This window comes from Equus asinus, chromosome 25, assembly GCF_041296235.1.
Source record: "Equus asinus isolate D_3611 breed Donkey chromosome 25, EquAss-T2T_v2, whole genome shotgun sequence".
Classification (NCBI taxonomy): Eukaryota; Metazoa; Chordata; class Mammalia; order Perissodactyla; family Equidae; genus Equus; species Equus asinus.
This window is the reverse complement of record NC_091814.1, coordinates 23,621,583-23,637,176: the sequence shown is the minus strand read 5'-3', so window position 1 is coordinate 23,637,176 and position 15,594 is coordinate 23,621,583. Positions and strand designations below refer to the sequence as shown.

At 51.5% G+C, this 15,594-nt stretch overlaps 1 protein-coding gene across 6 annotated transcripts; it reads left to right on the top strand.

The window, feature by feature from the left end:
* Positions 1 to 553: 553 nt before the first annotated feature.
* ARHGAP30 (Rho GTPase activating protein 30) lies at positions 554 to 15,091 on the top strand. Of its 6 annotated transcripts, none has more exons than XM_044757669.2 (12): positions 554 to 997; positions 5,793 to 5,895; positions 7,787 to 7,931; positions 9,068 to 9,150; positions 9,321 to 9,428; positions 10,037 to 10,164; positions 10,652 to 10,823; positions 10,903 to 11,006; positions 11,088 to 11,165; positions 11,765 to 12,166; positions 13,064 to 13,158; positions 13,422 to 15,091. In XM_044757669.2, the coding sequence occupies exons 1-12, from the start codon at positions 901 to 903 to the stop codon at positions 15,057 to 15,059; spliced, it is 3,153 nt and encodes a 1,050-aa protein (XP_044613604.2). In that variant the 5' UTR covers positions 554 to 900; the 3' UTR covers positions 15,060 to 15,091. The 6 variants fall into 6 exon arrangements, with proteins under 6 accessions (XP_044613604.2, XP_014690971.3, XP_044613605.2 ...); XM_014835485.3 differs by having other exon boundaries at positions 561 to 997; positions 13,064 to 13,329; XM_044757671.2 differs by having other exon boundaries at positions 626 to 997; positions 7,791 to 7,931; positions 13,064 to 13,329.
* Positions 15,092 to 15,594: the final 503 nt, after the last annotated feature.

Sequence of the window (15,594 nt, the reverse complement as noted above, 5' to 3'; positions counted from 1 at the left end):
GGCCTCCACAAGACCTTCAGCCATCTCTGAGAGTCTCTGGGTAGGACACTGGAGCTAAGAGCCCCTTCCAGGATAGGCAGTGCCTTTGTGTGCTGTGTTCTAAATCCCGCACTGCATTGGAGTCTCCCCCGACAGGCCTGGGAGGTAGACAGCAGTGCACACATTTTACAGACAAACTGAAACTTGAGTGAGTTCCACAGAATGTTAGGGTTGGAAGGATTTAAAGATCATCTAATCCACTCCCTTTATTTTCACATGTGTGGAAACTGAGGCTTAGCAAAGCCACGTAACTTGACTGAGGCCCATCAGGGGCAGAGTCTGGGCATTCCTCCTCCTGGGTGTACTTGGCACAGCCATGTGCCACCATGGTCCCAAGCCAGCTTCAGGTATCCACCTCAAACCCCTGAATTCTGGTCTCTAAGGGTGTCAGTCACCTGCTCACGCCCCAGGCGCCACCACCCCACCCCAAGGCTCTGACATCATCTCCCCTTGACCAATGAGTGAAGTCCCAGCCATGAGTGAGGATGTGAATGTCAGCTACCTCCCCCACCCCAGGTCCTGTGGTTGCAAAGATGCTCTAACAGGAAGCGGGTTTGAGGAGCTGCACAGCTTCCTGCCCCCCCCCAGGGCTGAGTGGGGCGAGAAGGGCGAGTGCCACGAGACACAGCTTCTTGCCAGGGTCCTGGCAGCTTCCTCTTCCACAGCCACTTCCGTGTGGCCGGGGCCCCAGAGGCAGGAGCTGCTGCCTGTTGCCCAGGCCACCCTCCACCCCCAGTTCGGAGCCCTGCCCCCCTGGGGCCAGGCCAAGCCCATAGGCTGGCTTGGGATCCCATGGGGGACTGGTAGGGCAAAGGTCTTGGGGGACAGAGGTGGCTGGGCCAGACCCCTGGGGCTCCGGCCATGAAGTCTCGGCAGAAAGGAAAGAAGAAGGGCAGCTCGAAGGAGCGGGTGTTTGGGTGCGACCTGCAGGAGCACCTGCAGCACTCAGGCCAGGAGGGTAAGGAGGCCCCTCAGAGCTGCTGCTGGGGGTGGGGAACAGGGAGCTTTTCCTGCCTGGTCTAGTCCGAGGGGCAGAATCAGCTTCTGGGTGCTCCTGGGAAAGGGGCAGTGGCTTGGGGTCACCACCCGGGAGGCTGATGAACAGGCAAGGCAGGACATGTGGCTTGGTGAAGAAGGCAGGGTAGCTCCCTGTGTAACTGCCTGTGGATGGGGAGGCTGAGGGCATGAGAATGGGGGCAGCGATGGAGCACTGAGGAGAGAGGATGGAGAGACTGGAGACCCAGGAAAGGTAGAAGAAATAGAGGTGAAGGGTGACTACTGGGGACAGGAGAGGGAGGCTGGGGGGACAGGGTCAGGAGATGAGTGGCAAGAGGGGCATGGACAGTCCTTGGGTCTGAGTGAAAGGGGACAGGACAAGGGCTCCGGAGAGTCTGAGGATGGCACTTGGGGGACAGGGATTTCCTGGTTGATGGAGAGGCAGGGACAGGGTTACCGGGGCTCTGGCCCCTCTGCAGCCTTGCTGGGCCACAGGTGAGGATGTGGGTGGGGATAGCCCCCTTTCCCAGTCTCTGTGATTCTCCTGTTCTCCCTGTGCAAAGGAGAAACAAGTTGAAAGCGGAGGGCCAGGGGAGAAGCTGCTGAAATGGGGAACACCCAAAAATTACGAGAGATGGCTTCAGGCTTGGTCTGAAGACGAGGGTGGAGGGTGCATATGAGAGTGGGTGTGGGGGCTGTCTGTGGGGCTCACCCAGCTCCTTCCTGAGTTACCTTGGAGGAGGCTTGGAAACCAGCAGGACCAGGGACAAGATTGGGCTCAGCCTTGCATAGAGTAGCCACTCAACAAATTTCTTGATTTGATTTGACATTGAATGCAGGTATCCCGGCTGCCCAACACAGCTTGGTTTTGGCACTTCAAGCTCCTCCCAGAGAAGGCACGATTCTACCCCCACCCCAACCCTCCCCACCCCAATCTGTCATTTCCTCTTTGTCCTCTCCTTTGCTCTGGGTTGTGGCGCCTGCCATAGAGGGAGGGTGATGGTGGTTCCCAGCTCATTTCCTGCTCTTAGCCCCGCCCCCAGGTCCCCAGACACCTCCTTCCCCTTTTCTCCTCCCCCAGAGGCCCCCATCCCCAGTGGCCTCTGTTAAGGGAAAGCCCAGGTCCCAAGGAAGAGTGTTAAACATCTGAAGTGGCTTCTCTGTGCCTTTCTCTTCTCTCTGAGCAGAGCCCAGCTGCCAGGGCAGGGCTCACTCCTTTACAAGGAATTCCTCTTGAGAATGATGACTCTTGGCCAAGACCCATTTGATTTAACTGGGGCCGATCTACTTCTCCCAGTTCTCTGCAAACCCTCAGTTGAGCCTCCTCATCCTGGCCCTGCCCTTCCCTGTGGCCCCCTGCCCACCCCATGTTGAAACATTGAACCCATAGCCAGCCCAGACCCCACTCCTGTAACCCTTCATGGCTCCTGTCTGCATTCCCAGGCATGTTCTCTGGAAGGGATAGACAGCTGGTTGCTGGGTCCTGATCCTGGTGAATCCCAGAGTGGGAGAGAAGCATCTCCTGGCCCTCATCAGATCCTCATGGGAGCCCAAGGGTGGTGTAATCTGGGGCACCAGAGCAGCAATGGCTGCTGTCTCCCCATCCCCCAGCTCCTCCTGGCACAGACAGGTGGAGAGTGGAAGGACAAAGAGAGGCTGGTGATGGTTTCTCTCTTTAATCCAAGATCCAGCAAAAATGAAAGCCCAGGCCAGGGGAGCTCTGTCTTTCTGGTCAATTTATCCTCCCTGATTATCTTGGTTTCCCCCATCCTGTCACCCTTGCTCCATCTCAGTGCCCTCTCCCAGCTCTTTGCCCTAGGCAGGTCTCCTCCTTCCCCAAGTCCTGTTTGTATTGAGTTCTTCCTTTTCCTAATCTTTATCTCTTTGACATTTTGTTCAGGCTTCTGATTCTCCAGGTCCCCAAGCTTTGAGCCCTCTTCCCTGACCCACTCCCATTTCCTTGATGACTCCATCCCTTTGACTCCACCACTCCAATCCTGTCTCTTTTCCCTCTGAGCCCATCTCTCTGATCTTTATCTCCTAGACTCCCCTATCTCTCTGACCCTGTTGCCTCTTCCCTCATCTCCTTGACTTATTTCCTCTATGGCTCTGACTCCTTAGGCTCTCAATCCCTTCTTTAAGGACACTTTCTGGAGGTTCAAAATCAACAGAGAAGGACAAGATGGGGAAGATCTGTCTTGGTTGCAGTTCATGTGAAAAGGAACTGGGGTTTAGGTGACAGCTGACTATTTATGAGTCAACTGACTAATGTGGTGGCCAAGAGAGTTGGTATAGCATTAGACACCTAAGAGTAGAGCAGCAAGGAGGACCTGCCCCGTCTCTGCATTCAGTGTTGGGAACCTGAGGTCAGGGGACCTTGGCAAATGGGCACAGGTCCTGAAGGGATGGATGGAGAACAAAGATGACTAAGGGCCAGGACTAAGGTGAGGCAAGAGGAGTTGACTGGGGTGCAAATTTAAGGAAGCTGTCGTTGTCAGGGCTGGGCAATTGCCTAGGTGCCTCTTTCTCAAGGAGACATTCACTCTCAAGGTTGTGCATGTGCACAGTTGCCACTTGTGCAACCCTAAGAGTGAGTGCTTCCTTAAATTTTGCACCCTTGATGCCGTCCTTGTCTCACCCCAGTCCTGTCTCTGGGGTGCAGGAGGGCAAAGGATGTGGACGCCAGGTCATATGAGGAGGGTTTTAAATAGTGGTTGGTAGATTTATTGATTACTTCCTTCATTCTATATTTCTATCTTACTTAATTCCACAAAGAGCTTGGGATGGATGACTTCCAAAACCCAAAACTCTACAAAAAGATAGAATAAATGACTGAAGGAATTGTGGTGAAGGGAAAGCAATCAGTACCCGGAAATGCATATCAGGGGGTTCTCTGTGGTTCCTAGATGTGGGCTCTGAGCTTCCTACCGATTAAAGTAAAGAAGTAAACACAATTAGGCAGAAGACTTATAAAGCCCAGAGGGAAAAGAAAAGATGGCCTAGGAGAAACGTAGCTTTTTCTGACACTGACACGTGATGGGGATTTCTCTGGTGAGTCCCAGTTAATAGGATTCAATGTTTTGTCTTAGGCAATATTGTCTATTAAATCTCCAAGGGATGTCACCAATCCTCATAATTGATTGGTTAATTCATTGAGTCATTTAATAAACATTTATTGGGCACCTGCTCTGTTTCAACACTGTGCTAGATGCTGGGGAGGATGTTACTATGTCAGAAGGTATAGGTACAAAAGAAATTAATCATAACAAAATGTAATAAGTACTATAACAGATATAAACAAAGGACTGTGGGAACCATAAGACAGATATAAGCAAAGAGTTCAGAATTGGAGGTGATATTTGAGGTGTGTTTTGAGGAATGCATAGGAGTTTACCAAGCAGAGACAGAGGGAGGGGCATTTCCAGGCAAGGGAATAACATGAGTGATGGTATCAAGGCTTGTTCTTGTAGCACAGTGCTGGATCACAGGATTTGTCAGGGGATTGGCTGGAGCTGAGGCTGGAATGGCAGGTGGACTAGATTTGTGAAGGGTCTTATATACCACACTGAAGAGATTATATTTTATTCTGTATCTGTAAGGTAAGAAATGAAGATCGGAGTGGACTGGGTGTATATGCAATAAAGGATTGAAAGCAGGGAAGTGCTTAGAAATAACTATGTGGCCTTGTGGAGTTGGGTTTCCACACATGGTTTTTGAGAGTTTCCCACATCTGAGACATCATGTCAGATAATATGAGGAATATCAAAATGGGTCACACTTTGATCTTGTCCTTAAGGAGCTTACAGGCGAGTCATAAGGGGCGGGGTCTGGGGTTGGGAGACGTAGTACAGCTTTTTGCACTCTTGGATTTGAATCCTGGACCTAGCTGGGTGATACTAGGCACTTGTTACTTCTTTGATCCTCAGTCTTCTTGCCTGTAAAATGGGGACTAGAATACCTAATGCACAGTGCTTGGCACATAGGTGTTTCTCTCCTGAAGTGACCTGTTTGAAGGTCTGCCACAATTTTGTGTACCTTCCTATGACAGATCTAATATCCATACACTTGCTTAGTAGCCCGGTTCCATTTTGGTTGGGACAACTAATGTTCCTTTATCTTACATGAAGTAGTATGTAAACTCACTTTTAAGACCAGTCCTTTCCCCTGAGCCCCCTTCTAACCAGACTGCTGCCCCTTTAAAAATCCTGGAGCCTCTCCTGATGTCCTAGAGGTTAAAGCTCAGTGTGCTCTGCTTTGTTGGCCCTTCTATGGTGGCGGCTCACATAGAAGAACTAGAAGGACTCACAACTGAAATATACAACTATGTACTGGGGCTTTGGGGATGGAGGAAAAAAAGAGAGAGAGGAAGATTGGCAACAGATGTTAGCTCAGGGTGAATCCTTCCTAGGGAAAAAAAAAATCTGGAGTAGCAACTAATAATTACAGAGAGCAAATCTCGGTTCAACAAAAGCAGAACTTTCTAACAGGAGTGGACAGTCTGGGGAGGCAGTGAGCTCCTCCTCCCTGGGAGCGTTTATGCAGAGGCTCCAGATCTAATGGGCAGAGATATTGTAGAGGGGTTGGCAGGCTGGAGCTGACGTCCTGTAAGGATCTTTCTGACAAGTTTTTATTCTATGAGCTTTGTCCTCAATCTCCCCAAACCTCCTTCCCTGATGCTTCCATTTCTCAGACCCCCTGCAGTCTCTGACCTCCTAGACCTTATGATTTCTCTTTCTCTGCCCCATCTGTGTCCCCAGTGCCCCAGGTGCTAAGGAGCTGCGCAGAGTTTGTGGAGGAATATGGAGTGGTGGACGGGATCTACCGCCTCTCAGGGGTCTCCTCCAACATCCAGAAGCTTCGGTGAGTCAGGCAGTGCGGGGAAGGCTCTACGGCCAGGTGGCCAGGGAGCCAGGGGGGTGAGGGGACATGGGGAGAAGGAAACATAGATGCTAAGTACTAAGGAAGGAGCTCTAGAGTCTCCTCAGGCAAGACTGCGACCATGCACCCCACTCCCCCAGGCTAGGGCATGCGCACTGACACACACACAGACACACAGACACACACACACACACACACACCCCTCTATTCCTACGTACACCACTCTCACATATACCCACTCAGCTTTTAAAAAATTTAGATATAATTCTCATACCATACAATTCACCATTTAAAAATGTACAATTCAGTGGTTTTTACTGTATTCACGAGGTGGTGCAACCATCACTATTATCTAATTCTCTGTGTCTATTCTGAACATTTCACACAAATGGACTCATCTAATTGTAACCTTTTGTGCCTGGCTTTTTTCACTTAGTGTTTTTTTCAAGGTTGCTGCACAGTTGTTGTATGTATCGGTTGTTGTATGTACCAGTACTTCATTTCTTTTTATGGCTGAATAATATTTCATTGTGTCTATACCACGTTTTTTTTATCCATTCATCAGTTGATGGCTATTTGAGTTGTTTCCACCTTTTGGCTACTATGAATAATGTTGCTGTAAACATTCATATACAAGTATTTGTGTGGACACATGGTTTCAATTCTCTTGAGTCTATACCTAGGAGTGGAATTGCTGGGTCATATGGTAACTCTGTGTTGAACCTTTTAAGGAACTGCCCAACTGTTTTCCACAGCAGTTGTATCATTTTACATTCTCATCAGCAAAGTATGAGCGTTTCAATTTCTTCACATCCCTGCCAACACTTGTAAGTGTGTGTTTTTTTAATTATAGTCATCCTAGTAGGTATGAAGTGATATCTCCTCTATATCTGCATTTCCCTGACAACTAATAACATTGAACATCTTTTGGTGTGCTTATCGGCCATTTGTATATCTTCTTTGGAGAAATGCTGTTCAAATTCTTTGTCTTTTTTTTTTTTTTTTTTTAAGATTGGCACCTGGGCTAACAACTGTTGCCAATCATTTTTTTTTTTCTGCTTTATCTCCCCAACCCGCCCCTGTACACAGTTGTATATCTTAGTGGCAGGTCCTTCTAGTTGTGGGATGTGGGACGCCGCCTCAACGTGGCCTGACGAGCGGTGCCATGTCCGCGCCCAGGATCCGAACCCTGGGCCGCCGCAGCGGAGCACGCGAACTTAACCACTTGGCCACGGAGCCGGCCCCATCTTTGCCTATTTTTTAATTGGGTTGTCTTTTTTGCGTTATGAGTTCTTCGTATATTCTGCATATTAGACCCCTATTAGATCTATGATTTGCAACTATTTTCTCCCATTCTGTGGGTTGTCTTCATTTTCTTGATAGTATCCTTTGACACACACAAGTTTTTAATGTTGCTGTTCAGTTTGTCTACGTTTTCTTTGTTTGCTTGTGCTTTTGATGTCATATCTAAGAAACTGTTGTCTAATCCAAGATCATGAAGATTTACACTTACGTTTCCTTCTAAGAATTACACTCATCCATCTTTACACATACCCAGAAACAAACGCACATTTAGGCTCATCTCCCCCACTTCTACTGACCCCTACATTGCTTCTCACATCTGCAGCTACATCTCTGATATGTATCCCTGTTCATGCACAGGTCCACTTACCCATCCTCACATCCACTCTACACACCGACATATACAACGTCTTAGACTTGCTGCCTTGTGTATATACATGCCCCAACGTTCTCCTTCAAAGTCCCACACACACTGACCTTAGACCCTGCCTGGAGCCCATCTCTACAGCTCCCACCTCTCCCCACATTTCCTCTGACCCCCACCACTCCTGACCACTCTGCACCTCCCCAGGCAGGAGTTTGAGGCAGAGCGGAAGCCAGACCTGCGGCGAGATGTTTACCTCCAGGACATTCACTGCGTCTCTTCCTTGTGCAAGGCCTATTTCCGAGAACTGCCAGATCCCCTGCTCACTTACCGGCTCTATGACAAGTTTGCTGTGAGTTGAGAGGCAGTGGTGTGGAAAAGAAGGCTGAGGGGGTGGCTGCTGTGGTTGGGACATCCCGAGTGTGTCTAATGCCAGACAGAGTCCTCGAGATCCTGAATGACAGAGACCACATGGAAATGAAAAGACCCCCCTCTCCAAATCTCCTACCTCTCCCCTCCCCTGTCCCTCTTCTTCATTCTCCCTCCTTTCCCTAAGGTCTGTGGATCACACACAGCATGGGGTGAGACAGGGAGAGTAGAGGCCAGGTGGTCAGAGCTGGAAGGCCGTTGGAAGTCACCTAGACCAGAGCTTCTCTATAGTTAAGAGAATTAAAATCCTTTTCAGAAATCAAAACTTCTCCAAGCATGCCCCTCCATGAGCTGTGATTGTACATTGAACATCTTTTGAGTAAGAAAACACATGACAAAAATACTATCCTGAACTGAGTAACACTTTTTTTTTTTTTGAGGAAGATTAGCCCTGAGCTAACTACTGCCAATCCTCCTCTTTTTGCTGAGGAAGACTGGCCCTGAGCTGACATCCATGCCCATCTTCCTCTACTTTATACTTGGGACGCCTGCCACAGCATGGCCTGTCAAGCGGTGCCATGTCCGCAACCGGGATCCGAACCGGTGAACCCCGGGCCGCCGAAGTGGAACGTGTGCACTTAACCGCTGTGCCACCAGGCTGGCCCCTGAGTAACACTTTTTAAATAAGCTACATTTTATTGAGCACAACAGCATTTAGAGATCCTGAGCAGCAGCGGCATGCCATTCAGCCCACATAAGCTACATTGGATGGGTGTAGGCCTTCCTGAACCTTTGGAATAACTCCACGGCCCCTGGGGCATCCATAGGGTAGGGCCACTGATGTATTCCAGTACCAGAGGGTTACCAATGAGGATGCTAAGGCAGAGTGTTGCTCAAGGTCACAAAACTATCAACTGGTATAGCCAAGATTCAGCTGTAGGTCTTGTGGGCCCCAAGTTCTGAGCCCTCTCTGTCAGCGTGCTTTGGAAGACCTGGGGTTGTGGAGGTGTGGGGTACTGCACAGATTGTTCCTGAGAGTTTGGCTCAGAGCTCTGGGGAGCAAGCAGGGGCAGTGCTGGGTCACTGACTCCTGCTTCTTGAACTCTTCCCCCTAATCAGGAGGCTGTGGCAGTGCAATTGGAGCCAGAGCGCTTGGTCAAGATCCTAGAGGTGCTTCGAGAACTCCCTGTCCCAAACTACAGGTGTGTGGGGCTCCTTCCCACCCAGAGCCCTGACTCCTCACACAGCCCAGGCTCTCTCTCTACCTGGGGCCTTGACTTGTCCCCTCTATTCCAGCTCCCAGGCCCTAGCCCTACTCCTGCCCTGGGTGTTCCCTGTGTGACCCCTGCCCCATGACACCTCCTTTCTGCAGGACCCTGGAGTTCCTCATGAGGCACTTGGTGCACATGGCCTCATTCAGTGCCCAGACCAACATGCACGCCCGCAACCTGGCCATCGTGTGGGCCCCCAACCTGCTGAGGTAGGTGTGTGCGTGAGCAGTGTGGGGATTCTATCAGAGACTAGCCACTGGGAGGCTACCCCAGGATGGGGTATGGCTGTGTGAGTGCAATGGAGAGGGGCATGGGGTCTCACGGAGCCCAGTGAGAAAGAGGAAGGGTTATGGTCACATTGGCTGGGATGGGGCTCACTCACTTGAGCGCCTTCTCTGAGTTTGAGTAAAGACCCTAAGGGCAGGGCCTTTGTGTTTTCTTACATTGTATATGAGCTCAGGGACTGGAACAGGACAGGTCCTTGTCAAATGTTTCTTGAGCAAATGTCTTGCAGTCTATTGGAGAACTGGCCTGCATATTACTTCCTGTGGTGCAAGGTAGACTATGAGAAGTCCTGATATTCATTATAAACAAGGCACCCTGGTGTGCAATGGAAGTAGAGCTTAATCCTGAGGAGGGTTAAGTCCTGGAGGCTTCCTGGAGGAAGTGGCATTTGAGACTTGAATCATGCATATGGTTTAAGAGGTGGAGGTGGAGTTAAGGGCATGCAGGGGAAAGGGTATAAGGTATTTTTAGGGAGAATTCAGATGGGGAAGTATGGTGGGTCTGGGGGTAGAATAACTCCACATCTCCACAGGTCTAAGGACATAGAGGCCTCAGGCTTCAATGGGACAGCAGCCTTCATGGAGGTGCGTGTGCAGTCCATCGTTGTCGAGTTCATCCTCACACATGTGGAGCAGCTCTTTGGGGGTGCTGCCCTCTCTGGTCAGTATCCTTCCCACCCACCACATCACCACTCTCTGGGGAGTCATATCAGAGTTATAGGGGGCCTCAAAGATCATCTAGTTCAGTCTTCCCATTTTGTAAATGAGAAAACTGAGTCTCATAGAGAGATGTTGCTTCTGGTCATATGGAGAAGACCCTGGAGAGACAATGTCGCAGTCAGAACTTGAGCGGGCCTCTTCTGCTCTCAGTCCAGGGCATAGCTTGACCTCTGAATCACCGTCCTGGCTCTCAAGGCTAGCGACTGATCATTCCCACCCCCAGCCCACCAGGCTAATGTCCTGGGAGCTCCCGGCCATCTTTGTCCTTGAGGACTCTCCTCTGAGGAGCTAGACATGGATCTCCAGGGGTCTGGGAGTATAACCCTAACAGGGTAGTTGGTGAGTGGGAGGGTACAATGAGGAGCCGGGTACCTGAGGGCCCTCTGTCATCTCTGTTCCTGGCTGGTCAATTCTTCTTCTTTTCCTAGGTGGTGAGGTGGAGAGTGTATGGCGATCAATTCCAGGGGCCCGGGCATCAGGCAGCCCCGATGACCTTATGCCCAGGTCCCTGCCCTACAACCTGCCTAGCAGCCTGCAGGCTGGAGATGGCCCCCCACAGATACGGCCCTACCACACTATCATTGAGATTGGAGAGCACAAGTAAGGCCTCCTTCCTGGGCCCTCTTCCCCTGCGCTGACCCCCCGGCCCCAACCCCAGTGATTTCTCCATTTCCTCCAGGAGGAAGGGGTCTTTGAAGGTCAGGAAGTGGAGATCTATCTTCAACCTGGGTCGCTCTGGCCATGAGACTAAGCGTAAAGTTCTGCGGGGGGCTGAAGATAGGGGTAAGTCTGGGGAGATGGATGGGGGGGAGCTCTGCCAAGGGCGTGTCAGGCCCTGGCTCTATGCACATCCCTCTCTTGCAGAGGACAAATCTGATAAGGGGACTCTGCGGCCAGCCAAGAGCATGGACTCCCTGAGTGCTGCAGCTGGGGCCTGTGATGGTGAGTATAGGTGTGCACTCCTGTGTGTGTGTGGGGGGGGGGTGTGGGTGCGTGCGCGCGCGCATGCTGCGTGACAAACAGCATGGACCTGTGAGCACCTGTGTGGAAACATGTTTGTGAATGGGTCTGTGAGGAACCAACAGTATTATAGAGGAGACCACTGTGTGTGCATTTCTGTGTGTGTGTCTGTACATGTGGCCAAGTATGCTCACTAATTTCAAAAATATGTAATGAGTGCCTATTATACACCAGCCACAGTGCAGGATGCTGGGTTTACAATGGTGAGCTTATTGTTTAATCTATGGGTGTGTTCATGAGTGTACATAGAGGGAAAAGGTGGTGTGTGTGTGGTGGCAGTCATGGCCAGTGACTGTGTCTGCAGGGAGGGAAGGGGGTTTCTAGGTACGTGCAGGTGCAATGGTCTTTGACTTATTGGCTATGGAGAGTGTGCAGCAGTGGCCAAGGGAAGCTGGGCCTGGTGCCTTCCAAGCCGTCCTGCCTCTCATGCTTGAGGAAGCAGGGGTCACTCTCCAAAGCCTTCCTGAAGTATCCAGGCCCCTTGCAGCTGAGGCTATTGCCTACCTCTCGTTCCTCCACAGAGCCAGAGGGGCTGGTAGGACCCAGTAGTCCTCGGCCAAACCCACTGCTGCAAGAGAGCTTGGAGAATTATTCTGTGGAGGTGGCAGAGGGTGAACAGGAGCCTGAGGGAGAGGCACTGGGTGGCACAAACTCTGAGCCAGGCACACCACGAGCTGGGCGGTCAGCGATCCGTGTTGGGGCCAGCAGCCGTGCAGAGCGCTGTGCTGGCGTCCACATCTCAGATCCCTACAATGTCAACCTCCCACTACACATCACCTCTATCCTCAACGTGCCCCCAAACATCATCTCTAACGTCGCCTTGGCCAGACTCACTCGTGGCCTTGAGTGCCCGGCCCTACAGCCTCGGACAAGCCCTGCCTTTGGCCCTGGCCCTGGCCCTGGCCCTGGCCCCGGTCCCCCAGGTGAGCCTCAGCCCTTGGGCTTTGGGTGGTTACCTTCAACAGCCTCCCTGGATTCGAGGTTGGGGGAATCCAGTAATATTATCAGATTGTGTGAGATTCATGGAAAGAAGATTTCTGGCAGCCTTCAGATCACTGATATAACCAAGAATGGGGGCCTGTGTCAGATATATATAGCAGGGATTACTAAGTACAAGGTGGGAATATATAATAGATGATGGTAACAATAATAGTAACATTAATACTAATAGCTAACAATTATCGAGGGCTAAGTATGAGCCAAGTGTTGTGTTAGGGACTTTGCAGGCGTTAGCTTATTTCATTTTCTCGTAATCTCATGACACAGGCATGGTTGTCATCCGTATGTTACAGCAGTGGAAACTGAGACTTAGGTTAAGCAATTTGCTATTAATTTAGGTAGGAGGTGATAGAGTTGGGATCTGATCTTTTCTCTGACTCCAGTTCCTGAAGTGTCGCTGACAAGAAGTACTGAGGCAGCACAGGCTAGTGGTAAGGACATGGGCTACAGGGTTAAGTAGACTTGGGTTGAAATTTTGGCTGTGCTGCTTACTTTTTGTGACCTTAGACAAATCTCTCTGAGTCTCAGTTTTCTCAAACGTAACATGGGGATAAACACCCTATATTATAGGGTTGTTTTGTGGGAAAAGTAAGATATTGCACTGTAAAATATATAGCACTGTGCTTGGCACCTGGTGGGAGCTCGATCAAGGCAGCTATAAGCCAATAGTTAGGGATATTGGTCTGAGAGGATCAGCCACATGGAATATCTTTTCTGGGATTGTTGTGTCCATACTGCAGCAATGCTAGGAAGACCCAGACTGGGAAGAGTCAGGGCTGGTCTTGACCTTTGTATTCCTGGGACTACCTCTCTCCCAACAGATGAGAAGTTGGAGGCAAGTCCAGCCCCAGGTCCCCTGACTGACTCAGGCCCAGCGGATGTGGCCCCTGCCCTGGAGGACTGCCTGTCCCAGGAGGTGCAGGATTCCTTCTCCTTCCTAGAGGACTCAAGCAGCTCAGAACCTGAGTGGGTGGGGGCGGAGGATGGGGAGGTGGCCAAGGCAGGAGCAGCAGGAGCAGCCTTCTCCCCTGGGGAGGACGACCCTGGGATGGGCTACATGGAGGAGCTCCTGGGAGATGGGCATCAGGTAAGGAGTGGCTGTGCTGGGTTTGGGGGTGGTAAGGAATCCAGAGGGTGGACAGGGCCACCTAGTCCTGAGCCATAATGCTGTGCCTACAGGTGGAGGAGTTCTCTGTGGAGCCACCCCTGGATGACCTGTCTCTGGATGAGGCGCAGTTTGTCCTAGCTCCCAGCTGCTGTTCCCTGGACTCTGCTGACCCCAGGCCTGAAGCAGAGGACGAAAGTGGGGAGGAAGTCTTCCTGAGTGCCTACGATGACCTAAGTCCCATTCTGGGGCCCAAATCCCCAAGCTGGGAGGGTCCAGGCAGTCTGGAAGAAGAGGCAGCAAGGTGTGGAAATCAGGAGGCTCCAGGACAGACTGAGGGAGAGCAGGCATGCTGGGAAATTGGAGAGGACAAGGAAGCTGAGCCTGGAAGCAGATGGGACATCAGGGAGGAGGCTGAGGGGAGTCCAGAGAGTGAGGTAGAGGCTGGAGAGGCTGATGAGAAAGAAGGGGAGGTTGGGGGAAACCAAGAGATGATGGTCTGTTTGAGAAAAGATAGTGGGGAAGAGACAGAGGCCAAGGGAGAGGAGTCCATGGGTCCACAGGAGGATGAGTGTATGGAAGAAGCTAAGGTTATGGAGGAAGGAGGAGGAGAGCAGGGAAAAGACAAGGAGAAGAAAAGAAAGACTGAGAGAGAGGAAGAGGCTAAGGAAGGAGAGGAAGCCCAGGTAGAACCTGGAAGGGACCCAGAGCACAGGGCCCAGGAAAACCAAGTTGCTGAGGAGAGCTGGGAAGTTGTACACAAACAAGAGGCTGAGGAAGGCAGAGAGGATGAGGTCAAAGGACAGAGCAAGGATGGGGACCAAGAGGCAAGAGAAGAACAAGGAGATGGTGAAGATAACAGAAGCCCAGAAGCAGCAGCTGAAGGAAGAGTAGGGGAGGTGAGCAAGGAACGAGAGAGTGGGGATGGAGAGGCTGAGGGAGACCAGGGGGCTGGAGGTGACCATTTAGAAGAGGGCTCCCTCCCTGAAGGGTCACATGTAGAGTCCCTGGAGGTTGACAGTGCCAAAGAGGGCAATGCTCACTCCTCTGAGACACAACAGGCAGTCCCACAGCCGCCCCGGCCAGAGGAGATGGAGCCTGAGGGGCAGCCCAGTCCAGAGGGCTGCAATCTGTGCCCCTGTCCATTTGGCTCAGCTGGCAGTGTGGGCATGCGCCTGGCTTCCACCTTGGTTCAGGTCCAACAGGTCCGCTCTGTGCCTGTGGTGCCCCCCAAACCACAGTTTGCCAAGATGCCCAGTGCAATGTGTGGCAAGATCCATGTGGCACCTGCAAACCCATGCCCGAGGCCTGGTCGGCTTGATGGGACTCCTGGGGAAAGGGCTTGGGGGTCCCGAGCCTCCCGCTCCTCTTGGAGGAATGGGGGCAGTCTTTCCTTTGATGCTGCTGTGGCCATGGCCCGGGACCGCCAGAAGACTGAGGCTCAGGGTGTTCGGCGGACGCTGACCTGTACTGGGGGTGTGGATTACAGCCTCATCCCCAGAACCTCCCCCTGTAGCATGATCCCTGCTCATTCTTTCCGACCCTTTAGCTGCTTGGAGCTCCAATCTGAAGGCACAGAAGGGTCTGGATCCCGGAGTCGGCTTAGTTTGCCCCCCAGAGAACCCCAGCCCCCTGACCCTCTTATGCCCCCCCAGCGCCGATCATATGCATTTGAAACACAGGCTAACCCTGAGAAAGGTGAAGGACTGTGATTAGGACCAGAGAGCACTGGGCAAAAGGGACAGTAAGTTGTCTTGAATCTCCGGGATCCCTGACTAGCAGTCTCTTCTGCAGCCTGAGCAGCTGTAGTGCCCAACTCTATAGGCTTTGGCCCTCTGGCACTGCCTTGGTTGGTTTACCTGAGTTTGTCTCAGACACAAAGAACTTATCCCTTAGGAGATTCCCAAGAAAGTCAACAAGATCCTGTTCCCAGAGAGCAAGGTCATTGGTCAAGGGGAACAAAGAGTAGGCAGAAAACTTAGAGGTTTCTCAAAGTGAAGAAAGAGGGGGAACTCCAGCCAAGTTCCTGCCCTCCTCTGAGGCTGTGAACTTCTCTTCATGGAAGCCCAGGGTGGAGGTGGGGAGGACAGGGCCAGGTCAAAGCCTTTCACACAAACACTTCTAGAGCTGCCCATCCCTGTTCTGCTCTTGGGTTCTTGGATACCTCCTGACCCTTTTAGCTCCAGCTTAGGAGGAACATGTCCAGGAAGCTCTTTGAAGGCCTCAACGTTTGTTGGAGGGACTGCC

Bases quoted from the DNA above. Each gene is read 5' to 3' on its own strand.
- ARHGAP30 (XM_014835485.3), top strand. From the start codon at position 901: ATGAAGTCTCGGCAGAAAGGAAAGAAGAAGGGCAGCTCGAAGGAGCGG. The intron at 10,165-10,651 runs GTCAGTATCCTT...TTCTTTTCCTAG, and splicing joins TGGGGGTGCTGCCCTCTCTG to GTGGTGAGGTGGAGAGTGTA. The intron at 11,007-11,087 runs GTAAGTCTGGGG...CCTCTCTTGCAG, and splicing joins GCGGGGGGCTGAAGATAGGG to AGGACAAATCTGATAAGGGG.